This window comes from Symphodus melops (genome assembly GCF_947650265.1).
Source record: "Symphodus melops genome assembly, chromosome: 12".
Classification (NCBI taxonomy): domain Eukaryota; kingdom Metazoa; phylum Chordata; class Actinopteri; order Labriformes; family Labridae; genus Symphodus; species Symphodus melops.
This window is the reverse complement of record NC_136702.1, coordinates 22,460,073-22,488,037: the sequence shown is the minus strand read 5'-3', so window position 1 is coordinate 22,488,037 and position 27,965 is coordinate 22,460,073. Positions and strand designations below refer to the sequence as shown.

The 27,965-nt window shown below is 46.1% G+C and overlaps 3 protein-coding genes across 6 annotated transcripts; 1 reads left to right on the top strand and 2 right to left on the bottom strand.

Moving 5' to 3' along the window:
* Window positions 1-188: 188 nt before the first annotated feature.
* Window positions 189-13,473, bottom strand: mcm3ap (minichromosome maintenance complex component 3 associated protein). 2 transcript variants are annotated; one of them, XM_079357405.1, is made up of 29 exons: window positions 13,388-13,473; window positions 11,623-13,194; window positions 11,289-11,536; window positions 10,993-11,074; window positions 10,547-10,697; window positions 10,242-10,435; window positions 10,012-10,151; window positions 9,486-9,683; window positions 9,028-9,296; window positions 8,705-8,867; window positions 8,387-8,544; window positions 7,531-7,754; window positions 7,187-7,446; window positions 6,912-7,012; window positions 6,673-6,804; window positions 6,151-6,264; window positions 5,900-6,052; window positions 5,593-5,790; window positions 5,377-5,445; window positions 5,164-5,298; window positions 4,272-4,425; window positions 3,373-3,637; window positions 3,185-3,282; window positions 2,711-3,101; window positions 2,260-2,538; window positions 2,042-2,171; window positions 1,529-1,714; window positions 964-1,114; window positions 189-802 (listed from the first exon to the last, which is right to left on the bottom strand). In XM_079357405.1, the coding sequence occupies exons 2-29, from the start codon at window positions 13,106-13,108 to the stop codon at window positions 632-634; spliced, it is 6,300 nt and encodes a 2,099-aa protein (XP_079213531.1). In that variant the 5' UTR covers window positions 13,109-13,194; window positions 13,388-13,473; the 3' UTR covers window positions 189-631. The 2 variants fall into 2 exon arrangements, with proteins under 2 accessions (XP_079213531.1, XP_079213532.1); XM_079357406.1 differs by having other exon boundaries at window positions 189-799.
* ybey (ybeY metalloendoribonuclease) lies at window positions 13,466-15,563 on the top strand. Of its 2 annotated transcripts, none has more exons than XM_079357414.1 (5): window positions 13,466-14,046; window positions 14,294-14,425; window positions 14,690-14,758; window positions 15,238-15,329; window positions 15,417-15,563. In XM_079357414.1, exons 1-5 carry the CDS (start codon window positions 13,837-13,839, stop codon window positions 15,490-15,492), a joined length of 579 nt encoding a protein of 192 aa, XP_079213540.1. In that variant the 5' UTR covers window positions 13,466-13,836; the 3' UTR covers window positions 15,493-15,563. The 2 variants fall into 2 exon arrangements, with proteins under 2 accessions (XP_079213540.1, XP_079213539.1); XM_079357413.1 differs by having other exon boundaries at window positions 15,414-15,563.
* usp37 (ubiquitin specific peptidase 37) lies at window positions 15,522-27,952 on the bottom strand. Of its 2 annotated transcripts, none has more exons than XM_079357407.1 (24): window positions 27,778-27,952; window positions 26,899-27,092; window positions 25,700-25,850; window positions 24,361-24,449; window positions 24,157-24,272; window positions 23,873-23,950; window positions 23,591-23,679; window positions 23,320-23,413; window positions 22,823-22,972; window positions 22,539-22,670; window positions 22,253-22,376; window positions 21,212-21,453; window positions 21,001-21,118; window positions 20,801-20,880; window positions 20,552-20,716; window positions 20,317-20,370; window positions 20,034-20,181; window positions 19,739-19,958; window positions 19,220-19,386; window positions 18,948-19,008; window positions 18,637-18,752; window positions 18,429-18,498; window positions 18,189-18,327; window positions 15,522-17,220 (listed from the first exon to the last, which is right to left on the bottom strand). In XM_079357407.1, the coding sequence occupies exons 2-24, from the start codon at window positions 27,070-27,072 to the stop codon at window positions 17,133-17,135; spliced, it is 2,865 nt and encodes a 954-aa protein (XP_079213533.1). In that variant the 5' UTR covers window positions 27,073-27,092; window positions 27,778-27,952; the 3' UTR covers window positions 15,522-17,132. The 2 variants fall into 2 exon arrangements, with proteins under 2 accessions (XP_079213533.1, XP_079213534.1); XM_079357408.1 differs by having other exon boundaries at window positions 20,034-20,178.
* Between the last annotated feature and the right edge of the window lie 13 nt (window positions 27,953-27,965).

Sequence of the window (27,965 nt, the reverse complement as noted above, 5' to 3'; positions counted from 1 at the left end):
CATATTTTGCCCCCCACGTGATGACGATTCTGACGTCAAGTTCCGACGAAGCAGCTGGTCGTGTTACTCGGAAACTCGTTTTTCCGATGTGTCGACAGAACTTGAACGCAGCATAAGACACTTAGTGATTACCTGCGTCTCTCAGGACGGAGGAGGCTTCAGGATGAATTGATGGACAAACAGGTGAGTCGTGTTTATGAAAAATATATTTTATTAAAGAAATGTCATGAGTCCACAGTACAAAGACTCTTTCAAACTACACACAAGTCCTATGATTGGATGCTGCTTTGTTTCAAACAGATGCGTCTATATAGAAGAGTTTCACTTCAGTGAGAATCAGCATCTCATTGTTTAAATGGCACGATGAGAAGCACGGTTCAGACTCACATTCTGAAGGTAGGAAAGATCGATGGAGCAAACTTCAAACATTCATACAAATCTTGATTGTTCTAGTCTAATTTACAAACCAAAGTCAGATAAAGTAAAGAAGTAAAAGTTAAAAAAATGACACACATTGTTTTAATGTTGCTCTCTGAATGTTATCCACTACTATGAGTTCGTCACGCGCAGCGAGAAGTCTGTCCACAGATCTCTAACATTTGCACAGCAAACTATTTCTTTAAAAAGTTCATCAGTCATCAACAATGCTCAGCAGACTGCTCAGCTTTAGTTTGCACGCCAGTTCTTCCTCCTGGCTCGCCAAAATCTGCCGTTCTAGTTCCTTCACTCGCCATGCAATGGATACAGGCGGCGTTCTAGGCCAGTCGGATTCCTCTGACGTCTCATGGAAAGGCTCCAGCTGCTGGCAGATCAAAGAGAATACATGATCAGTGAAATCTGGGGCTGCAACTTTTCTCGCCATCTGCAGCCACATAAATGAAATCAGGACTTTTCTAATCTTAGAAAGAACATTTCTTCTATCAGATCGACTTCTCCGAGCGAGGTGAGGAGAACGTGTCACACCTGTGTGAGGGCGCCGTCTCGACTCCTGGCTGTGAGCGGCGTCTTGATGGTTGTTGGCATCGACAACAGAGTGGAGGACGGGATGAAGAGCGGCGTGGACAAGTGATGGACAGGATCACCATTCAGCCAGCGCTGAAGCTGCTCCGTGGTCCTGCAGACACAAAAAAGAAACTGTCGTACAATGCCTAAAAATCACATCTGGACACAGATGTTCCCTTACTTAAAATAACTTTCAGTCTTTACAGTGTGAGCAGAGTTTACAGTTAATGTTTGAATTAAAACCTTCAAATCCAAACATGATGACTCAAGTTCATCAGCTCAACAAAAGCTGCCTGAAGAACAGATGTTGCAGCTCCGCTTCACCGCGGAGGAAAAACACAACCTGAGCTGACTGATTATTCTTATTAAGATCTTTTCAGGCTCCTGGCTCACACTGAATTGTCGTCTTTCTTTTCAAACACGATGATTTGAAGGATGATTTTGTATTTGCTGTCTTTGTGAAAGTCAGACAGTTTAGAGGCAGAGAAACTCTGAACATCCCTGTGATGGGCGTGAAGATCTGTACCTCTTGCTGGCAGCCTGCTCCTGCTCCAGGCTCTGCATGACTCTGTGTGCCAGCAGCTCTTGTGACGTGGGGCTTTGTGTGATGTCCAGCGGCGCTCTCGAGGCCTCCGCAGGCTCCGGCTGAATGTGGAACAAATTCTGTCTGACGGAGGGACCGGCGGGCGTGGCGCAGGCGGCTGCGCTCGCTCTGAGGATTAAAAAGAAGGGACGAAGGAGGTGGAGTGACTCGGTGAACTTGATGTTTGAAAACTCAGAGCACGCTCAGTCAAACGTCTCTGGAGGAAGAATATGAAGGAGTCGATGGTTGTTCACAGCTGTGTTTACACCCTGAAGATTTCAAGCAGGGTTCTGTCAGAGGACTGCCTCTGAAATTCTCCTGACCTGCTTGTGATACTAGAACTTTGAACATCATGTTTTCTATGCTTTAAATCAAAAACAAGTTTGATTCCTCTGATTCAACTCTTCGTTCTCTAAGGTCGCTCACAGGCTTCCCTCTCCCTCCCCGTGTTCTTACCGTTCCTTCTCTCGGTGCTTCTCTCTGTGGGTGTGTCGGAGGGCCTGAGTCCACTCCTCTGGGGGTTTGAACCCCTTCAGAGCCTCAGTGGGGAAGTAAACCAGGATCTCTCCATCCTCGGTCACAGCATCTTCATCAACACAACACACAAACACGGGAGTTAACGTGGTCCCGTCCTCCGCAGGCCGTCCGAGTGTTTGAAATGTTAACGCGCTCACCCTCACAGACGGGCGGCCCGGGGATCCGCCAGTCCTTCAGTTTGTGGTCGATGCAGATCACCAGCACGTCGTCCCAGGGAATCTGTCTGAAGGCCGAACACCAGTCCTCGTCCCAGTTAATGCTTTTCTTTGACCCGGGGGTCCGGGTGTGGCGAGTCTTTAGCCGGACTCTTTCCAGAAGGTTCTCCAGTCGTGACATCAGGAGGGGTTGGCTGCGGCGAGACACTGGGATCTGAGCAGCGTAGCCATAGATGGAGGAACAGAGCTCGGACCACGAGTCTGCAGGGAAGAAACGAGAGATGTTCAGATGATCCCCTCTGAGAACAGCTCACTACAACCATGAAGAGCCGACGTGTAAAGGAGCCATGGCCCAGGGTTACAAGTATCCTTCTCTCTTCTCTTTGTTTCACAGACCTGAAACCTTCAGAAACACTCGGTCACATTCACTGACCTGGAGCTGACGGCGTCGCCCACGCTGGGAGCTGCAGACTGAGGATGGCTTCACCCAGCCAGGCCAGATGCTGGGCAGAGTTCCAGCCCGGATGAGGGACAAAGTCTCGGGTGTCGGGCAGGCAGAACTCGCCGGGCGGCCACGAGAGTCTGCTGAGCTCCTGAGACGCCACTCTGTCAGCGAGGTGAGCCAGCACGGCGTTGTATAGCTGGATGACAGGCGCGGGGTCCTGAGGGGGAAGAGCCGCCGAGGCACGCTCCTGCCGCTGGGCAAAAAGTCTCGGACTGAACTCTCGGCTCAAGCTGGCCTCCACCAGCTGCACCAGAGTCTGACAGGAGAAAGGGAAGGGAGGGGGCGCTCGGGCCAGCAGCCAACGGAGAGCACGGCTGAGCTGAGGACGGACAGCCGGGAGTCAGGAAGCGCCAAGTAAAGCAGTAGAGTGTGTGTGTGTGTGTGTGTGTGCGTGTGTGGTACCTGCTTGGATCCCTGCAGGTCACTTGTTGTCTCTGGTATGTAGATGAATGTGTACTCTGATATCAGGCCTTCCTCCACCAGCGTGTGCAGCATCAGAGCTGACGGACAATCACAGGTTCAAGGTGAAACGATTTCGATAAATGAAGGTCCCGCCTTGCATGCTTTCTTTAAAAACTGTTATTTGTTACCTTCCTCCAGTGTCTGTGTGTGGCCTTTGCCCCCGTCAGCTCCAGGCACCAGGATGACCAGCGGCAGCGGGCAGTGCCAGGCGTTGGCCTGCTGCAGCTGTTTGAGCTGCAGCAGAGCCGACAGCAGAGGGACATCCTGCTCGTCCTGCTCCGACTCGGCGCCCGGGAGGGCGGGGAGCAGCGTGATCAGAGCTCCCGTCCCGTGGAGCTCACAGCACTCCTCCATTTTGGACAGGCCGTCTTCACTCAGAGGGCCGCGGGACGCCTGGAACACAGCACCGAGGACACAGTACGTTACACGGTGCCGAGGCACGACACATGGACAGACCTGTGAACCTGAAACTTTGAAAGCATGACGGAAATATTTTGATGGAGGACGTGATAGTTACTCAATTTGAAACCAAAAATGTCACGAAGCCCTGCAGCTGAAAGTCTTCTCCCTAGAGAGAGGTGGCCAATCAGACCAAAGTGGGCACGTGGGGAGGAGGGGCTTACAGAGACAGCAGATGGATTTAACTGTTTAATGAAGGGATGGTTTTGACTGACACCAGTATCAGATAAATAGAGTTTGAGAACATGAGAATATGGGATCTATCAACTGAAATAATCATACAATCAATCAATCATCATGTGTTTTTACATGTGCAAAAATAATGTCGCTTAATGACGGTCGTTTGATTTCAAACTTGCCTTCCTCTTGAATCTTTGTCTTGAAAAGTGCTGCATGAATAAAATATGGAAATGAGCAGCTCAACATTTGTGTCCTTTTAAAGAGAAACAACTTTCTCTTTGTGACATGTTGTCATGTAGTAACTCCAGCTGCTGTCCAATCAAACTCATTCTTTTCTACTTCCTGTTAATGGCGGCGCAGGTCTTTCTGAGATGCCGTGTGATCCCACCTTCACGCTGACGTGGACTTTGTGTGTGCGCTGGTTCTTCTCCTGCAGTGTGTTGGTGAGGCAGAGCGTCTGCAGTGTGTCTTCTGGCTGCTCCTCCCTCACCTCCGACCCCGGCTCGCCCCCGAGCTTCACCTCCAGCCAGTCTGACAGGATCCTGAAGACAACGAGAGACAAACAACAAACTCAATAATTCATTGATTGTTGTCAGGTCCAAAACTGACACTCCGCAGCTTTCTTTTAAGTTAGTCTAGTTTGTGCTGCATCTGTAGAATAGATTCTGAGAACAAACAGACAGAGATCAGAATTCAGGTTAATAATACTTGCAAGGAGGGCAGGGTTGGAAACAGCAGAGTTCACAGTCTCCAAACCTACTCTGCTGTTCTCCTGCTCGTCCTTTCTTTTTATTGAAGAAGCACACACCTTCATATTACACAATGTACGATTACCACATGATGCACATGATGGTGATAGTTGACACAATTAACTGTCTAGCACGGGAATGGTCACCCCATATACACCCAACCTCTTTGTTGGGCAATATCTTGTCTCCTGTAAGACAAGACACCATATAGTTAGGAATATAATGAGCCAAAGGGGAAGTGGGTTTTGCAAGCTAAGTAAGATTGCAAGGTTAAGTGAGAGTGCAACACGTCCTTCTCCTTTGCACTCTCAAATATCTGTTGCAGAGACATTTCATGATTAACATAGTTCCCCAAAGTTTTAAGCTTTAGCACTTTATGATAACTTTATATACAATTTTATTCTAACAATTGTGTTCTTGGTTTTTTTTTTCATCAAACGCTCCATGAATAAAAACAGACTGGTGTTTTAGGTGGAGATCCAGACCTCAGCCTCTCACAGCTGCTCCTGACTGAGCAGGACGTTTGTTTACCTGTCGGCCAGACTGGCTACACTCTCGTGATCGCTCGGCAGGAGGACAACAGCTTTCCAGAAGATCCTGTCGGTGGGGTTGGGGACATTTTCTGCCACCAGAGCCGGGAGGTCGATCGGCGTCCAAACTGACTCGCTGAGAGAGACAAGAAGGAGAGTCAAAAAACAAAAACAAAACTCGGCCTAACTAACAAGCAAAGGGGGGTGGACTTACTCGAGCAGCCGCTGGAAGTAGTAATGGACTCTCATCTGGTGGATCACTTCCTGTCTCATTTTCAACAACCTTACAAAAAAATTTAAAAAACAGATTTTGAATGCATTGGAGCAGCAAAGTGTTACTTCATGAAGCCCGAAGTGAACGTGCAGCCAAACATTTTATTGACTCATTTTTCCTGTGATAACGAGCACTGACCCATCACAGTGCGAGTACCTGGTGCTGGAGAGAGCCAGGGTGCCGGCGTTGCCTAAGTTGACCACACCGCGGGCCAGATCAGCCATGGAGGGCTGAGCAGGAGCGCTCGGGGCCAGAGCCTTCAGTTTGAAGCGAGGATCAACACAGCAAGGAGCTGCAGGGAAGCCTCTCATCTGCCTCTTCAGCTGGCGACGCACTGCCACCACATCACGCCACCTGGTGGTGAACAGAGGGAACAGACGTTAGGGTTGAGGAGGATCGAGAAACAGGAACATTCATTTAAACGGACTGAGGTTGACCTGGGGTCAGATGTTCTTTTTCGTACCTTTTGATGTACTTTTGAATACGTTGGAGCTCATTTTCGAGGACGTCCTCAACCAACAGAGCGATGTCTGCACTCAGAGTTTCCTCCAGCAGACTGCTACAGACCTGCTCTGTGCATTTAGCCACACGGTCCACTTTCTCGTTCACTGCTTGTCTGAAGAGAAGGAGCGCATTTAGAGTCAGTCAAACTCAGCTGTTCCTCTCCACGTGGAAGCTCACGTCCAACACTTTGGGGAGGTTTTAAAGTCTTACTGGATCTCGGCGGCGGCGGTCTCCTTGATGGAATCGTTTAGGACTTCAACGATGAGCTCCGTGCAGAGAGCGAAGCTGTACTGCAGCAGGAAGGCCTCGTGCTCCTGCTTCCTCCTGTGACACAAACAAACAGGTCTTTGAATAAGAAGGACTGCTACCCTGGTTTGGTTTTAACTTTACATGTGACGCTGTAGAGTTAAAATCAGCAAAGAGGAACAATTCAGCTTCTATGTATACATTAATAACATTTGACTGCAGCACTGAAGCAAAGAAAGAGAACAGAACTCAAACAGACTGATGTGTCTCAGTCTTATATAATGTTAGCAGCCTTTACATAAGACTTGAAACTCATTGAGTTCTCCCTGATTGGAAGGATGATCCCATACCAGTAAAGTACAATGAAAAAGTCACTTCAGGTAAACAGTGTTGATTTTGAGAGTGAGCTGTAAATAAATTCCACAGTGTGATGAACTCTACAGCCGGCCTTCTTTAAATCAAAATGTAAATTATCAGAAGAGCAACCTGGCTTCTTCGAGCTTTCGTTTCTCCTCGGCGATGCGCTCCTGCTCCTGTTTGATCTCAGCGGAGGACACTTCCTGCAGCAGGTGTCCCAACACCTCCTCCAGCAGGGACTCCACCTGCACGCTGCTCTCCCTGCACAACAAGTTAAGTCACCTCCATTAAAAAGGCATCCACTCTGAATAACAACACGTTCATGATGAACAGACTGAACGAAGAGATGAAGACATGGATGGACTCACTCCAGAGCTGCTGAGGCGTAGCTTGCACCGGCGTCAGCGACCTCCCTCACTCCTGCTGCCACCACCTCTTCTATCACGCCGTCCAGCACCGCCGCGATGTCCTGTGACCACAACACAAAATAATCATCGAGCTGCCGTGTAAATCAGTTGGCACCTCTGGCTGGATTTCTAAGTCGTGAACTTATTAAGCAGCGATTCATTTTCAGCCTTCATGAGACAGAACTATGATGATAAGCAGTTAAAAAAAGGAGAGCGGGCGGAGTGACATCACCAACCTCGTTGTTGTACGTGGGCTGAGGCTTCGGTGGAGGCGTTGGAGGTTTGACAGGTGGAGGTTGAAATATCGGCTGGAACAGAGGCTGGGCGTCTGCTGGCTGGGCGGGGCTGTGATATGATTGGCTGGGCTCTCCTGTCTCATCAGTCACAGCTGGAGGCAGCATGAAGGCAGCGGGCATGTCAGGAACCTGGACCGGCATGGTGTGTGTCAGCAGCTCGGCGCCGGGTGGAGCCTTAACCTCCAGCCTGGCAGCGGGAGCTGAGAAGATAAAAGAAGCAGCTTTCTTACTAATTCTGTTCTGCAAATAGAGAAATAAAAACATGAGGGAGTTCCAGCCTGTACCTTTCAGCTGGCTGGCAGAGGGCTCAGCCATCGGGCCCTCTCCGCGATACTTGTTGTTGGAGTCGAAGCTGCAGACGGGGGTGTGCTGCAGAGGGTTAGGGAGGGGGCCTCCGTTCACCACCTCACCAATCAGAACCCTCTTCTTTGTCAGGATGACTTTTGATTTCGTCTGGGACAGAGGGAGGTCCGGCTCCTGAAAGGATGTCCGACTCAGCTCCACCACACTGAACAACACGTTGGGAAATCAGCGTCAACACAAAAATCCTGGACTTCACAGTGACTTCATCACGACTCTGTGACTGTTCAATCTGCACAGACACTTCTATTTGTGAATGCAGGATATCTTATAATGCCCTTCTTAATGTACAACAGGTTTAGGAATGAATGCTGTTGATCGCTCCGGCTGAAGTGAAACAACTGTTGAGTCTTCAGTATAATATTTAACACAACACAGTTCAGAAAGGATCCCTTCAAAGGGACTCCTTCGTGTCACAGAACGCTTTGTTCTCTTCCAGGCAGCCAGAGTCCGCTGACAGGAAGAGCAGCTCTATGTGCAGAACATGCATTTATGCTAACTGAAACAAAACATCAACTCAAACAAATCAAGGCAGAGGTGGAGCAGTAACACCAGCGTTTGTGAGGTCAAATGGCTGTTAAAGAGTCCGTAAAAACAACAACACATTAACAAAAGCTCATTCACTTTCCCATCATTGTGTCATACACTTAAATGATTGGTGCATCGATGACAGCTATCATAAGAGCCATAGACAAAAAAATGGTTTCTCTAAAAATGTCCCAGAGCAGAACAGTGAGTCTGCAACGTGTTCATGAAAAATGCCTTTGTTCAGACACTCACCCATCGAGGACGTTGATGCCGTACTGCTGGATGAAATCCGTGGCCTCTTCCACGTTTTCAAACATTAACATCCGAACGACGTCCTCGGCAGGAAAAGCAGTCGATCGCGGGCCGATGGTGTGAGCGATGTTCAAGGTCTTTAAGGCCTTAGCTCTGACCTGCACGCAGACACACTGACCTTTAGTGACCTTTCTAAACATGTAATACTTTAGTTATAACAGCCATCCATCGTGCACGTTAAGACGTAGAACATACAAGTGTAGTTTGATATAGAGAACAAAGCTCAAACATTCATCCATGAAGGAAACAGTGGGTCACCTGGTTGAAGTATCTGTGCAGGAGGCAGCTGGCGAGGTACGAGGCTCCTTTCACCAGCTTGAAGAAACGCACAAAGTTGTTGCTGTTGACCGCAGCGAAGGCCTGCACCGCAAACTTCACCTCGGGGGAATTACGCACCTCCTCACGAAACTGCTGAACGTCTCTGCGAGGACAGGAAAGAGTGAGAGGACACGACTTTACCAAGAGCAGCTGAACATGTACGCAGTCAGGTTAACCAGCCGGGAAAAGAGTCAGGTGCTTCACACATGCTCCAGTACTTCACAAACACTTGATGCTCTGCACGCGTGTTTCAGTCGACTGACCGTAGGATGTCGCCATCGTTGAGTTTTAGCAGCACGTTGTACTGGCGGAACTCCGCCTCCTGGGGGCAGTAGACCTGCCGGGTTGCCAGGTCCTGGTACATTTCTTTGAGACTCTGGAGGCACTTGGTCATGTTCTCGTTGTTGATCTTGGCGTCAAAAGATGAGACGCGCTCCTCGCAGAGGTGGTGAGCGCAGTGCACGTGGAAGCGGGTGCACTTCTCGATCAGAGACACCGTGTGGGGGCAGCACAGGTGCTGCTGGATGATGTCCTGTGGGAGGGATGGAGCAACAGCTTGGGTTAAAACATTCAGATTACACAACATGCAACATCACACCTTGTTTTCTTGATAAGGTCAAAGATGATTAGACTGATTGTTTAAGCTCAATAACAAATCGCTGCTGCCTCAGATTCTGTTGTTGACATGGTGACATAGCAGCGAGCCGAAGCCGACTCTCACCTTGCGGATGCCTCTGGTCCTGTTCCACACAAAGTCATACCACTCTCTGTAGTTGTCATGGCCCTCATCCATGATCTGAGTCACCAGGTAGTCCATGGTCATGCTGAGCACAGGCAGGGGGCGCAGTTCATGGGGCAGGGGTTCCTCCTGGTCGGCTGATGAGCGGCTGTACTCCTTGATGGCTGCTGGGTGATCCACCTAGTCGAGGATGAGAGGCGACAGTGCACTCAGGGTAGCAATGGCAACACGTTGTTTTAGTGCAACTGAAGCTCGGAGAGAAGCTAACATCATCTATGCATGAAGTTTGCATTCATATGCAGATCAAAATAAATACCTGAAACATGCAAAGTGGGAATAAAAAAGAGGTTCTATCTTTAGTTCAATGTCAAAATTGAAGAGGAGACGTGCATGTGACAGATGCAGTAAAAAGGGATCAAACGTGAATCATCAATGACAGGAAACAAGAAAACCCAGTTACAGGATCAAACATGTCACAGTGATTCTAAGGTGAAATATTTGTTATTACCATTTCTGTATCTGGGACCACCTCAAAGATGCTCAGCTGTTTCCGTGTCTCCCTCATGTACCTCTCCTTCTCTGGACACATGTCCGGACACGTCCCCACAAACACATTGGACAGGACCAGGTCTGTCCTTTTGGGCCGACCTGTGCAGACACATTACACACACACACACAGTTTAAAGTCTCCTTCATGTTTCTAGAGTCATGGTAGCTTTGTGTGAGAGGTGGCTTTACCTTGACGTAGGACCTTGTCTCTCTGCTCCAGGAGGCGGTACTTGTCCTCAGCGGTCTCGGCGACTTGGCCGATAAGGTGAAGAAGGGAGGAGGGGACTGGGCGCTCTGAGGTCGAGGCCTCTGAGCCGCTCTCCCTCGGTGCTTCAGTGTCAAACAGCAGCGACTTGGCCGAAGACGACTTCTTCACTGGAGAGCTGAGGCAAAGACACTTCCTGTTACAGCTACTCACAGTCCATCAGTTCAAACCTTTAGACTGAACATTGTGTGTGTGTGTGTGTGTGTGTGTGTGTGTGTGTGTGGGTTACCTGCGACTAAGTGTCGCTGTGCTGCTGACTGCAGCTCTGAATGCCGGTCTTCTCAGTGGAGACAGGCTGGACTTGGACCCGGCGTCCTCAAGACTTTCTCTCTCTGCCTCGTCCTTACCCGCTGCAGGTCTGCCTCCTTTGTCAGATGGACCTAATGAACCAACAAGTTGAAACTGAGGTGAACTGCATGTAAGGAACTGGGGTTCAACTTTAAAAAAATCTGAGTGAAGAAAATCAGGATGCTTTTTAATGAAGTCCCAGAGGACCTCAATACAAGTACTGATTAAAACAAGAACTAAATCACGACCATGAACTGATGAGTTGTGAAAAATGAAGAGACTAGAGCAGCTGTGATAGATGACAAACAGGGATTCAGCAGGTAGGATTACAGTTACTTGCTCGGCTGGAGCAGTTCTTCAGTGATCACAGAAAAGAATCATATTTACTTTGTTTCTTCCTCTGCCAAAGAAGAAGGAGCTCGTGTCTGTGAAGGAGTTTGCCTTTCTTCTTGGCCCTCGCCGCAGACGCCTGAAGGGAGACAACAGTTTACGGTCACGGAGAGAAGAATGATGCTGTGACAGCGCAGACTAACGTAAATAACATTTCCTGTGCAAATAACGGATTGTAAAAACAAACTCGTTAAAAATATTAACAAAAACCTTTGGAGAATAAAGTCAGTTCTAGTGTAGTAACCAGCTGTAAGCACGTTGAAATAGACACTAGAAAGAGAAACAGGACTCACGTGGTCATCAAAGTGTATGATGGCGGTGTTCTTTCCAGGCCGGCAGATGACCTTGCTGACTTTCCCAAACTGCCGGAAATGCCTGTCCATGATGTCCCTCCTGTTGAGGTTCTGGGGCACGTTTCTGCACATGATGCTGGTGCAGTCATTGGGAGACATGCCACTCAGGCTGTCTAAGCTCTCCCTGCGTACGCCGCGCTTCACCGGGGTGATGGTCTCGTGCTCTGGGTCGGGAGTTTTTGCTGAGTCTATGGGATGTTAAAACTAGAAGTCAGTTTTATTTTATTTGAAATCTTGCACGGGTAGCACAAAGTCGAGGATGTTTTAGTCTTACCTGACTGTTCAGCTTTTTGCGAAAAATCCCGGGCTCCTGTTGGAGGTGTAACCGGTAAGTCTTCCCCCTCGGCTGGGACGTCTTCCCTCTCAGTCTCCTTTGTGGCCTCTCGCCTCACCGGGTTGCTGACATCTTTACGAAGGCCACTTAGCGCCCTGCTGAGCATTACTCCTGCTGGGCCACGGGACCTCATAAGAGGCCTCTTTGAGGGATGTCTCGGTGAATCTGCTTCAGCTGGAACATCTTCCTCTGCGGCAGGCTTTTCCTGTCCACTGCTTGGTACCGCTGGTTCTTCCTTGCGCTTGGTGCCTTTGCCTAATCTTGCAAATACATTTGTGTCCCCAAGAGCCTCAAGGTTGCTCCCTTTCTCACCTGGCATGCTCTCTGCCTTAGCCTTGGTGTCAACATAAGCTGGGGGTGGACCAAAAATGGTTGCTCCGTAAGCAGGTGGTTCCTGGGTCTGGAGCGTTTTGGCGGAGAAGCTGAACGATGAAGGAGTGGTGGGCTGGGTGGTGGATGTGGATGTGTTTGTGCTGGAGCTGGAGGGGGCGGCCGGCTGGGAAAAAGTGAACTGCAGAGTGCTGGAAGAACCGCTGCTGGTGCCAGTTGTTAGTGGATTGATTTGAGCAGAGATAGAGGGAGCCGCAGCAGGCTGTGAGAAGCTGAAGCCCAGTGGCCCCGACTTAGCTCCAGCCATCTGAGAGAAGCCTGCGGTGGTGGTGGTGCTGCTGCTGCTGCTGCTCAATGTACTGGAGGTTGTCTGAGATCCACTGCTGCCAAACTGGGAGCTGGACATTGAAGTAGTTTGAGGGTTGGTGGGTTCAGGGCTTGCACTGAAGATGGGTTTGAAAAGCGCCTCATTAGCAGGTTTAAAACAGAATTCTGTCGGGCCAAAGCCTCTGGTCTGGGTTACACTCTGAGTTGAGCCAAAAACACTGGTGGTCACACCGGTAGACGTCGGCTGTCCAAACACAGACTGCCCAAAACCCAGTGACTGAGCTTGCCCTGAAGCAGGAGCGGAGCCAGACGACACTTGGCTGTTTCCAAACCCGGCGGGTTGCTGACCAAAACCCGGAGTCTGTCCGAAAGCAGAAGGCTGTCCGAACGCGGGTGTCTGCCCGAACACTGAGCTTTGCTGATTCACACCACTTGATTGTCCAAAAGCTGGCGTGGAGCTACTGCCAAAACTTGAGCTGTTCATGGCTAAAGCGGGCTGTCCAAACGCTGGAGTCTGGCTGATTGTAGGCTGTGTGGATGACTGTCCGAAGGCAGGAGCCGATCCAAACATGGTACCTCCATGACCTGTGGGCTGATTTAATACAGATGGCTGTCCAAACGCTGGTGTTGATGGGAAAAAGCCCATGGTTTGGGGCTGACTGCTTGAACTTTGCTGTCCGAATGACTGGAACAGACTGGACTTCATGGTGTTGCTCGGAGCCTGGAAAGCTCCAGCTTGTGGACTTCCAAAAGGATTGGGTGGATTCATGGTCAGCTTGGTTATTTAGTCAAAGACACGAGGTTCATCCAGGAAGCAGCTGTACCCCCCTGTCACGTCTCTATCAGTGAAAAAACCTGAAACATCAAACGAGACTGTTTTACATGTGAAGCTCAGCCGTTAGCATTCACATGCTAACACAACAGACAGAGACAAAGTCAGAGTAACACTGTTAAAGTTAGCATACTGATAATACATGTTAAATAATTATAATAATACATGTATATATAAATATTGTTTCAAAGTACAATCTTTGTAAGAAAAACTCACTTTTAACATTTTTTTTTTGTGCGTTGTTATTTTCTGTTCCGTTCAAACATGAATTCAGACTTCCGGTTCCGGTCCGACACGTTTTTTGTTTCCCCCTCGCAGATCCGTTTTCATGACTGCCTACGTTGAGACAGTTTCTCCAATGCGGGGTTTTTTAAATAAGCAAGCCAGCACGTTTTTTTGTAAATTACAGAATAGGTTCAGCTTTTTTTGTCATTCATCGAAAATGTTGACACATCTGATGTTGTCGGTTTGAATGAACTAAACGGGAAGTGTCACCTTGAACATTGCTCGATGCTAAAGCTAAACTGTCCAACCATTAACGTTTACTTAAATAAATACTCATTAAATATTCGTTTTAAACGGTCGTCGTCGGAGATGGATTAATTTGAACCTTCATCTATGTCTTGTGACATTTTAAAAAAGCAGTTGAAGAAAGAGTTTTTAAAATGGGAGTCGTACTTCGGAACCTCCAGAAGGTGGTGCCTCTTCGCCGGGCCAGACTGCGGAGAGACGTGGACACGCTGAGACACATCCTCGGGGTCCACAAGTTCGACATGGGCATCGTCTGTGTGGATAACCAGAGGATGCAGCAGATAAATAACATGTACAGGAAGAAAAACGCGCCTACGGATGTGCTGTCGTTTCCATTCTACGAGGTAACCATGGCAACCGGATGACAGTACTCTATGATGACTGACACGTGCATGTTGTCCTCTTAATAGGGATGTAAGGTTGTTTTTCTTTCCTTTTAATGCTTTCTATTCCTCTCATGCTCTCGTGGTGGATCTGATACCACTTTGTAGTCATTTTTATCATCCCTTTTATTTTATTTTACCAGGAATAGTTTATTCAGATACAAGTTCCCCCTCACCAGCCATTGAGAGTGTAGTCTTGTGTTCTCAGGACCTGAGACCTGGTAAACTGCCCTGCCCTCTTCAAAGAGATGAGCTGAACCTGGGGGACATTTTTTTAGGGGTGGAGTTTGTGATGAAGCAGTGTAAGGAGGAGTCGATGGATCTGCATGGAGCCCTCACTGTGAGTAGAACCTCTGCTTTGCATGTTGTTTATTTGATCTTTGGCAAACCTCATCTCGAAGTTCTCCATGTGACACTGCTTTATGGTGAACCATGCCGTGTGTGTTCTGCGTTCAAATTTGCAGCAACATTTTCTCTCTAATTCAATTCAGTTATAGGGCACTAAAAGATAAAGACGATGAAAGAGAGATGGAAATTGTGTTGAAGAGTTTGTTGTGACCTACGTTGGCAATGACTGTTCCTCTTCTCATGTCTCATACTTCAGGTTGTCACCGCACACGGCATCTGTCACTTGTTGGGCTACAGGCACGAGACAGAAGACGAATGGAGTGAGGTTTGTATAGAAACGATGTAGTTCACATCTCATGACTTTGTATTGTTCAGGTCAGTGATTCTCAAAGTGGTGGGGGGCCCGGAGTTACGATGGGAGACTTAACAAAAACAATGCACACCATGGAAGTGTGGTCTCCCGGGTCAACATAAGGCTGACGGTGAATCTACAGCCGATGTCACAAACTGAAGATTCATGTTACAGTTTCAGGAACTGATTCCTTTTTAAAAAGCAGCGTGATTCAGTTCAGTTTGTTCTCACACGCTGAACCGCTATTCTGTCGTTTTGGCAGCCAATGAGAGAAATTTACATTTTGGAGAATAGTTGGTCATCACTTTTGTTCAATGACATTTCCCTCCACAATAATGTTTTTATTATAGAGACTGTTCATACTAAACGTTTGACATCATCTTCAAAACTTCTCTTCTTAAAATGCTAAATCCAATATTTGCGTGATAAAAACCTGGTTGTGTTGTTTACAGATGCTGCAGAGGGAGAGCTATATTCTGAGTGAATACAACAGACTCACAGGGAGACAGCTGGAGCCACTGACCAAGAGATACTCTGAGGACAGGTGACAGGGTCATCCACCTGCTCACCTTTTTTTTAACACTAAACATGCTGTGGTGCTTGATATTGTTTATGATCCTGTGACCAGCAGGGACTCAGTCTGCCTCATCCCCAAACACAAGAACACTGGCTGCTGTCTTCACTTTCTGACACTGGATGTCCTCTGAAGTTGAAACATCAAACTGAAAAGTCAACGCACTTTCACTGTAATGTTTTATTAAAATCTGCTTCAAGAAGAGTCAGTCGTGTATGAAGGGTAGAAAAAGCGTTTCATTTTACTTCACAAGGACATTTTTACCCTCTTTGCACTGCATTTGGGACAAGACGTTCAGGGAAGAGTAATGTTTCCGATATACAAATCCAAGGCTGATTTTTTTTTTTTTTTTTTTTAAAGGAACACATTTGTGAGTAACATTTGTCTGCTTCCATAACTGGTACAACAGACTACTTCAGAAAACCCCTCGACTCCATAAGGCTGGGCGTCACAAACATGCTCAGCCCACGTTTTTTCATAACATTTTATTCTTTGTTGGGAATAATTTGGTGTTTAAATACCTCCAGCAGATCCCGTGTTTCATGTGACTCTAAGGCAATGGTGTACTGAAATGTGATTTCATTTTTTTTTTACAGTGGTAACAACAAAAAAGAAAACAGTACAACCAGTGTCTAGTTTCTGATCTAACAGGAATATTAGAATACTCAAGTTTGCTTTGTTGAATAAGCGAGCACATGTGACAGAAACTAGCTGACGAAGCTGAGGTCTAAGTGCTGTATATACTGGCCTGAAGAATGGAGACATGAGACATTACACTACAGCTAGCTTCTCAGGTGGGCTAGTATTTCTGGCGTCTATTTGCTCGATGGGTTCATTCAGATAAATCAACCCGTGTGTTGTAATAAATAGAAAATCTTGGCTCTTTATAAAGGAAACTCTGACTTACACATCGAAGGTTTAACAAATATCTTCCGAAAAACAAAGTTGTGCAACATTCAAAGTAAAGCTTGTACACGTACAGTATTTATAAAAGTATTCTTGAGAGGCACAAGGTCAAAACCCCAAAAGAATCAAAGGTGGGCTTTACTGAGAAAAAGCTTCAGTGAAAACAGGCTTTGTTATTATTAAGCTTACAGATACTTTGTCTTTCAAATCTATAATATGGGGACATCGCTCTCTCTCTCTCTCTCACACACACACACGTTAGTTCATAAGTCAAGCACAGAAAGCCACGAGGCCAACACACACACTCACACACGCTCTGTGACAGGAAGCGGATCTGAGAACGTAAATATTGCACCACACATACCCGCTAAATACAGCAACCCTCTAACTCTAGAATAGCTTATACTCCAACATAGAATATATCTTTATTTAGTTATTATGGGAAATAAAGGGTCTGCAGAACATACAATCCATGAAGCACCATTAGTATCTTGGTGGTTGATAGTTGCTTGAAGTGAAAGTCTGAAAGAAGGGCGTTGAAGTTTGAAGAAGTGTAACAAGAAACAAAGATGGAAAAAAAAAAAAAAAAAAGTGTACAAAACGGTTGATTCATAAAATCATAGCAAAGAAAATCTCCAGCCCCCAAAAACATGGAGGCTACATTTGATCCACTGGACATTTTATCCTTCAGAGTCTCAAAGGTCACCACCTGCGTTCGAATCTTCAGGCGTTAGCTTAGCATAGTGCTATTAATCCGACCAGGAAAAAAAGGACGGCCATCAGGAGCGCTCTGGGCTGTTCAGTGGACAAGTCCATCCATCAGGGATCAGCTGGGATTCCTCACCGGCTGCCTGAACGACGAAGCGCTCAGAGAGGCTGCAGGACGTTCCTCCCTGCCTCGGAGGCGGCGCTGGCTCCAGATCTCTCCATCTCAGACAGCTGCTCGAACACATCCCTGAAAACACACACACACACACACACACACGACAGGAAGGTGTGTCAGAGCATCCGACAGCCAGCTCATGAAAACACACAAACACTACGAGAAAACTTTAAAACAGAATAAATCAGCTGATGTCTGTAAATCACAGGAAGGTGGTGAAAAGAACGGCTAAATTACTGGAGAAATCTCTTTAATTCTGTGGACAGGCTGTAAAGAGCGTCTGCAGCTCTGGTTTGACCTCGGCCTTCCTTCACTGTTCATTAATCATGAAGGTTCTTCCAGGAGCTGTCAGTAGATTTCTTCCTCCCTTAAACAGAGAGAGTTTCAAACCCTGAATAAAGTTTGGTTAAAAAAAAAAAAAAAAAAGAAGAAGTTACTTTAGCCCTTTTCATGCTGCTGTGACAGAGCACATTAATGCCGCTGTGCAGGACACTAAAAACGACGCTTCAACGTGACTTGAAAGACTGAATTCCCTGTGAACGTGTAAAAAGATGATGAAACAGCTGAGCTCAGTCTTTGTTGCAGGAACAAACTGAAAGGAGCTCGTGAGCTTCTCCTGCAGGACTTCAGCTGGTTTCTCTCTAAACTTAACATTCAATAAATGACTTTATTCACAGGTTTGAAAGAAACACATGACCAAGATATAAGAAGTGACTTGTGCTGTGAAGGAGCAGACGATGCTAAATGGGGTTTTTTCGGCTGTTGTTGCATTTCTTTTTTTCCTTTTGTCAGAAGTATCAGTTTTTTAAGTTTTGTCAGTAATTGACTTTCATTTTACAGATTTTTTTTATTTTTTTTTATTGCCATGCCCTTCAAACATAGGTTTGTGTTTTGATGTAAAACCTGCACTGCCTCAGAAACTTCATCGAATAAAAAGTTGAATCTGAGGGAAGGATCCGGATCCAGCATCGTCATTACAGGAATGAGTGTGACACTAACCACGTGTGTCAGACAGCTCATCGTTCTTTCTGCCAACTCACTTGTGCATGTAGAAGAAGATGTATCCGCTGCGCTCACGGTCTCGCTGAACGGCGGCTTCTTGTGTGCGAGACACTTCCAGGTCATTGTAAGTCAGCCACGACTGCTTCTTCATGTCGTAAACGTCGCTGATGTAATGACCTTTGTGGAAGGAAGAAGACAAAGGTGAGTTGTGGACACTCACACGGAGACAAACGGCACGCCGAAGGTAGACGAGAAGCCACAAACACACGCGTGCTCACCAGAGGAGGAGCTGCTCCCGATGTGACTGACCACACTGATGAGTCTGAAAGAGTTGGCCAGGTCGCCGCTCTGTGGGTGACAACGTTTTGAAGCAGGTTAGAAAGAAGGGGGGGGGGGGGGGGGGGGGGAGTACATCTTCAACTTGGAATCATTTGTGTCTTCGATCATCGGAGGGGAGACACGCGGTGGCAGCATGGCGTCACGTACCTCAGCGTTCCTCTTCAGGTTCTCGGCCTCGGCTTCAGAGTACTCCATGTCCAGCACGTCCTCGTTGCCAGAATCGTCGTCTGAGCACAGCAGCTCAGGGAGAGAGTTGTTGAACTCTGATGGGTCAGAAGGAGATCGGTCAGGCACGGTAAAGTGAGTCCGACTGAACACTTTCATAATGTGCGCTGCGCTCTGAATCAGGAATGTGTTTGTTGCTGGCTTTAGTGAAAATGTTCCTTCATCACTACACAGACTAACAACCTGCTGCAACACGATGAAATGAATAGATGCTGCTTCTTCTCGAGTCCTACCTTGCAGACTGAGCTCAGTGGCCCTCTTCAGATCATCATCCTCTCTCATCTCTTGGGCCTCCTGTTTGAGTCAAGGTGCACACAAGAAATCAATGCGTGTTCACTCAGGTAATTACTGCAGGATTTTAAATGTTTTCTTGCTAAGAACGTGAAGCCAGGACCGGATAGTTAGAAATAAAATAAGAAACCTGTTTTTGTTTGACTAACACCACTGTTGTTACACAATCACTTTGAAATACAGCTGCATTGTTACACTCTGAATCTGAGCTTACATGTTCCTGGAGGCTCTGGGCCAGAGCTTGCTGCAGCTCCTGTTCTTCCCTCTCCTGATCCAGACTATACTGCTGGACCCAGTCCAGTTCCCCCTGCTGTTGGACGCTCTCTGGAGTCTGGTTCTCCTTGTTCTCATCCATCGTCAGGTCCAGAGAATCAAGGACATCTACACAAGATCCACATATACATGTCACTAAAGTTGATGACAATGTCTCCTCGGGTTACTGGACAGATTGTGTGCTGCTGTTTAAATGAGACATTATATAACAGAGCTGGAACAAGGGAGGGCTTTTCTGTCATTTAAGAGAGTAATGTTGGGTGTGAGGGTTCTTAGGAGTTTGAACATCTGGTTCCTCAAGAGAAGAAATGAAAGGTGTCACTTTTAGCCGAGGCGTGGTGCATTAACAATTTCAGTTTTCAGGAACAAAATGATTAAATGTGAGTATGAAGGTCAAATGAAAGCAAGCATTAGTTCCATCCCTACAAATGAATGTCGTTTCCTCCTGACATCAGGCTACCTGCTGGCGGCTTGCTGCCGGTTTCCATTAGATCTGTATGATAGGCCAAGTCATGAGCGTCCGTGTCTCCAAAGCCCGTGTCCGGGCTGCTCGTGGGCTCGTCCTCCAGCGGCGCCGGAGCCGACAGCCCGGCCTCTTGTCGACTCATCTCTAGCACCGCAGCCAGCATCTCGTCGTCGTTAATGCCACTGAAGTCTGCTGCATCATGCAGAGCAGCCCGCTGAAAGGACAACTGTGTGAGAACAGCAGCAGAGGAGGAAAAAAAAAAAGGCTGTGTCTGGGAGCATGAGCCTACCTCTTCTGGTCGGTCGTCGTCCTCAGGGAGGCAGCTGCTGAGGCGTCGCTTGCGGCTCTGGTTGACTTTTCTGGCGGGCTCTTCTTCACAGTCAGAATCCAAGAGGAGAGAGGTGCAGCTGGAGGCGGCCACTTTCCCTCCGATTCTTCTGTACACATTCACAGGCTCAGTCATTACGTTTGTTTAAGTCACAGCGCGACTCACAAGAAAATCTGTTTTCTGCCAGTGCAACGTTAGCCTTCCTTTCCTCACTTCAGTAATAACATTGTTTTAAAGTTCTTACCTGAGAGGTGCTGTGGAGTTGTTGACCAACAGGGAAGTTTTCAGTGTTCTGGACCTTTGACGAAGAAGAAACCATGAAGAAGCTTTCCTTGGAATCAACAAACCATCATCTCTCAACCAGCTTAATGCAACCACATCATCAGGCTTCCACTTAAAAGCATTCTGGTCACTTGACAGCTCAGGACATAATGACCCTGACTGTGAAAGTTTTATTTTGAAGGTTTAAGATGTCTTACATGGAAGTTTGAGGACTCCAGCCGAGGCAAATGGGAGGCCGTGTGGACTCGGAGCAGTGAGAGAGCAGTGTCAGGTATCGGGGAATCACCACCTGTTGACCCAGCTTGCTGTTCATAGACAGCTGAGCGTTAAAGCTGTACCGTTTCAGGTGAAGGATGAGCACTCTAAGGGGAGAGAGGGACGCATCAGAAATCCAAAAGACTTCAGCAACGACTGGGACGATGACTCGTCTGTCTGTGTGTAGATACCTGGGCAGTTTGCTGAACTTATGTGTTACCGTCGCTGCTTTCCCATTGCACTTTTCACACGAGTACTCAATTTCTTCCATCTGCAAAAAGGAGACAACAAGACATCACTTAACAGACAAGGGCTGTTTGTCTGATTGAGTCACATTCGCTCAGATAGTTCACAGTTAAAAAAAATCTTCTACTATCTTTCTACGACTCACCCTAAAAAAGAGATCCAGAGAATCCTGGATAGAGCGAAGCGGGAGCGTTTTCTTCCTGCGTGGTAGGTCGATGGACAAATCATTGAACTGCTCTCGTTTGGTCACCACCTCACCACAGCTGCACAATAGAGAAAAAAAAACACATTTAATGCCATTCCATTAATTAATTCCATTACACGGAGAAATTCAGCTCACAAAGCAAAGGACTCACCATTTGCAGGTGATGGTGTGCTGCACTTCAAACTCCATGTTGACGGCCACGGGGCAGGTGTAGATGCGGGAGATGTCAGCTTCCTCGCCGGGCTCTGCCTTGGTGGTCGAAGGCATCGTCTCTGTGCCGCTCTCACACCCGACAGAAGACGACGCTGCAGCTTCGTTCGTCCAACTCTTGTTCATTTTCTCCACATCGTCCTTCAGCTGGTCCAGACATTGGCTCAGGAACTCGTGAGCATCCTACAAAATATAATATGCATTAATATACCGTATTTTCCGCCCTATAAGGCGCACCGTATTATAGGGCGCACCTTCAATGAATGACATATTTTAAAAGTTTTTCCATATATAAGGCGCACCGCATTATAAGGCGCTACAGTAGAGGCTTGGGTATGCATCCATCGGACGGTGCTAGGCTAAAGCTAGCGCTAGCTCATCCTCTTGCTTCCTCCACTTCCGCACCATTGATTCGTTAATGTTAAACTCTCTCACTGCTGCTCTATTCCCGTGTTCTACTGCGTGACTGATCGTTGTAAGCGTGTCTCTTAATAGGAGCCATTTCAGGCTTACCGTAGTTGCGAGACCTGTTGCGGCTCAATATTGTAGCGATTGTAGAGCCAATCGTGGGGTGTTGATGCCGCAAAGCATTATGGGTGTTCAGGACTTTGGTGTAGACCATGAGTGTTTTGGGTATTGCTGTTCATGACTTTCTGCTGTTGGCAATTGTCGTGTTATTGTTTTATGTTCTGTCTAAACAAATGCCCCTGCTTGGGGCAGTGTGTGTGTTGACTGAGACTTACAGCTCGCCTTTGAGTTATTCTTCCACGCAGCTCGCCACAATATATATCCATATATATGGCGCACCGGATTATAAGGCGCACTGCCAGCTTTTGAAAAAATTTAAGGTTCTTAGGTGCGCCTTATAGGGCGGATAATACGGTAACCACTAACATATGAAGTGCAAAACAAAGGGGGTAGGGTTCGCATGTGTGTGTCTTTAGAGGAGCTCTGAATAAACGTTTTAACAGAGATGTCTTACGTTCTGCATGTTTCCTGAGAAACGCTCAGCTGTGGAGGAGATGGCACTCTTCACTTTTCTCAACAGGTCCTTCTTTATCTCCGGACAGCCCACATCCTTCTTGACCATAAGATGAGCAAACCGCCTGACGGAAGCAAAGACATCACGCAGGGAATAAAGTGAGAAATGTGTAACTTTTGAGATATAACATTTCTTGATGCATCTTTATGAACGTGTCCCTTTTTTTTTTTAACGCAGATGACAAATCACCTCGTCCTCTTTTTATATTCAGAAGTTAAAGTCTTACCTGAGCAGGGCGTTAATGGGAACCTTCTTCCACGGGATGCTCTGCCTCAGCATGTCGCTGGAGAACGAGGGGAGGCTAAAGAGCGACTGCAGGATGGCGTTCATGTAACAAGTGTTGCCAAGGTTGGAAAACCTGCAAAACATGAATTTAAAATGACACAACGCCAGAAAAAACAGGAGAAACATGGAGGACCTTGATCTTCTCCAGGGACCAGAGACATGTTACTCATGTCTGTTTAAATCAATAGTCATATCAGATTCTGCCATCATCTGGTGAAGTCTTACCCTTGCAGTGGCGGCTGAGGCTGGGCCAAAGTAGAAGGCCTCTGTTTGTTCCAGCCCCCGTAGTCCAGGGAGGGCCGGACCTTCTTGAAGGGAGTGGAGTGATTGGGCAGTAAAAGGCTTCTCTTGGTGGTTTGTGCTGTGCTGGATGGCCTGAGGGGGGATTAGTAAAGATTTTGAAAGTTTGATTATAATTTCTCAACTCAATTTTTGCAAGTCACAAATCCTCTTTGGTAATCATCATAAGCCTAAACTGTGTAACCTAAAAAACAGTTTAATAACTCAGCAGTTTTCCTCACAATGTTTTACTTTTTAGCAATAAGTTAGGTCCTTTACCTGCTTTTGTCTCGAGATAACACCTGTTATGAATTGACGCTATACAAATAAAGATCGATTGATTTGAAAAACGTGTATTTCTGACGTTTTTGTTCCTTTTTTCCAATGTGCTGAAAACTTTAATTGAACAATTCTGGAGTTGATGCTTAACACAAGGAGTCTACCTGTCCAGGAAAGAATGGCTCTGGCTGTAGTCTTTAGTCCCAGATCGGCTGCCGTAGAAGGACGTAGGCTGAAGCGGTGTTGAACCCAGTGGAGCTAAGAGGATGGAAACATTTGTATGACATGTTTATACAGATGTCCCCATTAAGGGTCTCAGTTTGCAAAAGTGCAGCTGCAGCATGTGCAGGAAAACCTCTGTGGTTCAGATAGTCGTACAACAGAAGAAGTAAGAGATGATTCAGTTGCTGCAGGTTGGTTGATGTAGGAGTTTACCTGAGCTTCTGTTCTCCTCTGCCTGCTTCAGTTTGTCTTTGCAGCTCAGTAAAAACTTCCTGGATGGATCTGAAGTGGCCTTGTTGTTGCTAAGAAAAAAAAGAAAAAAAAAAAAGAATAGAATTAAAGCTTTTATTTCCTGGTATTAATGAACAAACTTAAGTAACTGTTTATTTTAGCATCCTGGTGTCCGTCTTATCAAGTCCAACAAAAGGCAGCTCGCTCAACGTGTCTCCAGCAGGGCGACAGGTGAACCTGCGCAGGGAGGCGTGTCGCTCTTACCTGGACGAGTCATTTTCCTTGGGGTAGTCCTCGGTCAGATCGCTTTCAGAGTTCAGAAGTCTCTTTCTCTTCTCGCTCCTGGAAAACAGTGACACAGAACATTTCATGTCACAAATCTGAGCTGAACATTTCTAACTTAGCAAGAAAGAAAAAAAACACCACCAAACAGGACATGCATGCAAGAAGACTCACCAAGGACACGGGGCTGTTGTTGTGCTCAGTCTAACTTATAAACAACAACTGTCCTGCTTTACTGTCATTAAAAAAAAAAAAAAACAGAACACCTGTTCTCAGAGAGTCCAGTGCGAGTGGGAGTGGAGGCAGCTCTACTCGGGCTGCCCAGAGGTTTCCGTGGCGTCGTGTCCTCCCGGCTGTCTGCACCCTGCCGCCTCTGCGATGCCTGGAATATGTTAGCAGTCTGATATTGATGCAAATTTAATTATGCTTCTTTAAATTTCATTCACATCTAAATATCTACTCCTGCTCACCTGTCTGTCCCCCGTAGGACTGGTCTCATTTTTAGAAGAGCGGTTCCCAAGCACGCTGAAGTTTGCACTTCCATGGGAGGATTTTAAAACTGCAAACAAAGCAAGATGAAAAACTCAGGAGGAAGCGTGGGACTTAGATCGCTGCCTGAATTACTACAATAAGGTTATTTACCCTCATCCCAAAAACCACAGAGCACCAGAGAATGTGACCACCTGATGAAGGTCATACACTGACTCTGGGAGGAAACTAAGTCCCACTAAAAAAAGGGATTTAACTCTTTTAAAGAGGAAGGAAGAGTTCAGGTCCACAATGTGCCTTTTACATCTCAGAGAACAGCCATTTAAATATGTTTAACTCAAAGGGCAGACAGTCTATCCTTAGTGGTGTTGAAGAGTACACCACACCTGCATCTAAGTGCTCCAAATAACAGTTACAGGAACGTTTACATGCCGTTTAAATGTGCAAACACTAAGCTGCTAATTAGCTTCCTAACTGACATCAGTGATGCACTCTTCACTGTGGATCTGTCTCCTTACTAACAGAGAGCCGCTGAAACCAGAACAATAGTCATAAACATCACATCAGTGCAGGATTTGGTTGCTTAATGGTTCGTATTGGAACTACATACACAGAGGCTGTAGACCTCTTGAATGCACTGTTCATACTTCACTCCCTGATTTCTGGCTCTGTCCTATTTGTCAAATAAAAGCATAAAAAAGTCCCAAAATAAATCAAAATAAATTACATAAATATTTCCCTTTGGTTGCTATGGTTTTATAATCAAAGAAGAAAGAAGGGAACATGATTTTCTGGGCCCATATGCATGCATTAGGCCTGATTATATGGCCCCAAAAATATAGATTACTTCAGGCAATGGTTCCCAAACCTTTTCTGTCTGGAAAAATTAGATATTTTTACCCCCTACCATACATACAAACATTTCTGGACAAACACTAAACACACTGCCAGTCGCGCTATTGGCCAACAGATGACAATATTACAAAAATATATCCCAAACATTGGCGGCAAAAATTAAATAATAGCAGTTCAGTGTACAACAATATCTTTTTTTTAAACTAACAAGCTGCATCTAAAGAGTCTTACGTTTACAATGTGCATTATTTTTGTCAAGCAGTGCTGCCACCTGTCATGACTCCAGGCTCTCCGAGGGGCCCTGAACGCCACTTCTGACATCTTTGACTTGTAATAAATACAACCAATACAAAATTGTATGATCGTATACTTGATTATCTAGAGAGTACGACTTTCTTTACTTTCACCAGTCTCTTACGGTCAGTCACCACAAAGCCTTTCGAAAATGAGCAGAGGTGTAATTACTTGTCTTTCCCTGCTTCAGCTTCTCCAGGTATTCTTTAGTCCTCTGAGCCACAGACGTGGGCACCTTGTCCAGAGTGATGACACTCGTGTCCTTCAGGGTCAGTATGATTCGGTTCAAGGCGTGGTTGATGTTCTTCACATTCTGATTCAGCTGAGGACAGAAATAGAAACAGTGTTATCAGGCAGACTTCATGAATGTTTGTTTTGTCTTATATACAACAACTAAATTATTTTCATCCACAAATTAATTTGTATAATTCAGACTTTGAGCCAATCGACACCCAGCTGCTTATAATTCAGGCAAAATATAGTTGAATAAAAGGTTTTTGATGAAAACCCTTTTATTTATTTTGGACGATTTATTACAGGGTTTTTTTTTTTTTTTTTTTTTACAAGTTTACAAAAAATATTTTGTGTGGAGACAACGGCTTTTGTCAAGAAGATGTTTGACTTGTCATAGCGAGTAGAGCACAGGTGTTACCAATAACTAACAATAATTAGAACAAGCTGCAAAGTGAATTATGCTGTCATTAATCTGATGATACATGATGATATATCCATTATGTGGGTCAAATATCTACCTGTATGACCTGTAGTAAACAACTGAATGCTTAGGAAATAGGCCCACTCTATAGTATAATGTCCTGAAATGGATTTTTCTTTGTCATAAGTTGAAGTCCATTTTCCTGTATTGAGGGGCACAGGACACGTTACGTTACAAGCATTTGCATTCCCTGTACTTTCATTTATAAAAGGTGTTATTCATCATTGCATTTCTTAAATAGGTAGAGCCCATTCTTTGGCTTGTCATCAATCGTTTCAGCATTAAATTCACAAGGCACAAACTTTTCTTCATAGTGGTTTTTTTTATATATGATCTTGTATCCTTCATTTATAATGAATTCGCAAAAACACATGGCTTAACTCAGTGTGTTCATCACCGACCTGTTCCTGTGCACTTCTTTAAAGGTCTCAAGAAAATAATATTTCAGCAGCTCGTTGTTCTGACGACTTTTAATTTTGACATTTCACAACATCTCTCTTACAAGTTGAGGGATAGACAGAGAGCACGAGAGAGAAACAGAGTGTATTGTTTTTCTTATTTAACAGATTAAAAACAGCTCCAGATGTGACAGCATTCAAATGAATAAAGAAAACAGTGTTAGTAGTTTGAGTAGATGCAGTTTACTGACTCATACCTGAAAAGTTTTGGCAGCTCCACCACAGTTGAATCTAAGGCAGAGGTTGACTTTGTTCTCCTTTTCCAAAATCTCAAAAGTTCCTTCTTTCCACCTGGTGGTGCCCAGGTCCATGCTGGTGAAGCGCATCTTAACAGCGCCGCCGCTGGACAGTTTGGGCACTGCGGTTGCCATGGCTTAATATCAGACAAATCCTGACCCAGAGACAGGTAAAAACACACTGTCAGATCCAGGACATACACACACAACATCATTTAAAGCCATCTTTTATTCATATTAATGCAGCTGAATGATCATCATGACTCGTATCTGTGCAGATATTCAGAAAGGCTAACAAGCTCTTTAATAACCCACAATCAAAAATACATTTTTGCCATAAATACTTTTGCCATTTTAGTACATCCCAAACTCACGAGTTTGTTTTAGCGTACTAAAGCTGAACAATTTACACTGATAGAAACGCGTCTCTTTTGAGCGCTTGTTAGCCTGTCGCTAACAAATTCATCCAGATCAAATGGAGCCAGGTTCATATTAGCCATCAAACAAGCCCCCTAGCAGAGTATGCACCGCGGGGCGAAGGTGCGCTAAAACGACGCGACTGAAAAAGAAGCTAAGTTCTCCTCCGGTTAACGTTAGCACGTCATCAGTTGCGACAATTATCAACAAAACAACAGGAGACAAGTTAGTGAAAAAACAACTAATGTGACTCTGACCACACTCTGAGGGGTTAGGATGATGTTAATGTCGTCTGAATGGAGGGATGGATGGAGGCCGACATTAGCATGTCAGCTAGCGGGGAGCTAACGCGGAGCTAGCTGATTGTAATTTGATGATGGAAAACAGAAAGAGCCGTTTGTTTACTTCGTCGTAGTTATTCACCTGTTTTGATGCTACGTCCCCTTCTTCACACGTCTAAACAGCAAAATCGTTCTCCCGGGTCCTCCAAAGGGAAGAAAGTTTGTTTTGCCGGCTTTCACCTGCTCCCCAGTGCGTATGTTGTTGACAGTGGAGCCGCACACGACGCTCCGCAGCGCAACGCGATGATGGCGGGAATGTGAACATTTACA

Excerpts from the sequence above, each read along its gene's own strand:
- mcm3ap (XM_079357405.1), bottom strand. The coding sequence starts at position 13,108 with ATGAATCCACCCAATCCTTTTGGAAGTCCACAAGCTGGAGCTTTCCAG. Across the intron at positions 5,446-5,592 it reads CTGGCTCTCTCCAGCACCAG|GTTGTTGAAAATGAGACAGG; the intron begins GTACTCGCACTG and ends TTTTTTTGTAAG. Across the intron at positions 1,115-1,528 it reads GAGCAGGCTGCCAGCAAGAG|GACCACGGAGCAGCTTCAGC; the intron begins GTACAGATCTTC and ends TTGTGTCTGCAG.
- ybey (XM_079357413.1), top strand. The coding sequence starts at position 13,837 with ATGGGAGTCGTACTTCGGAACCTCCAGAAGGTGGTGCCTCTTCGCCGG. Across the intron at positions 14,426-14,689 it reads ATCTGCATGGAGCCCTCACT|GTTGTCACCGCACACGGCAT; the intron begins GTGAGTAGAACC and ends CTCATACTTCAG. Across the intron at positions 15,330-15,413 it reads AAGAGATACTCTGAGGACAG|CAGGGACTCAGTCTGCCTCA; the intron begins GTGACAGGGTCA and ends TCCTGTGACCAG.
- usp37 (XM_079357407.1), bottom strand. The coding sequence starts at position 27,072 with ATGGCAACCGCAGTGCCCAAACTGTCCAGCGGCGGCGCTGTTAAGATG. Across the intron at positions 24,450-25,699 it reads GCTGAAGCAGGGAAAGACAA|TTTTAAAATCCTCCCATGGA; the intron begins GTAATTACACCT and ends CTTTGTTTGCAG. Across the intron at positions 23,951-24,156 it reads ACTGGACTCTCTGAGAACAG|GAGCGAGAAGAGAAAGAGAC; the intron begins GTGTTCTGTTTT and ends ACTGTTTTCCAG.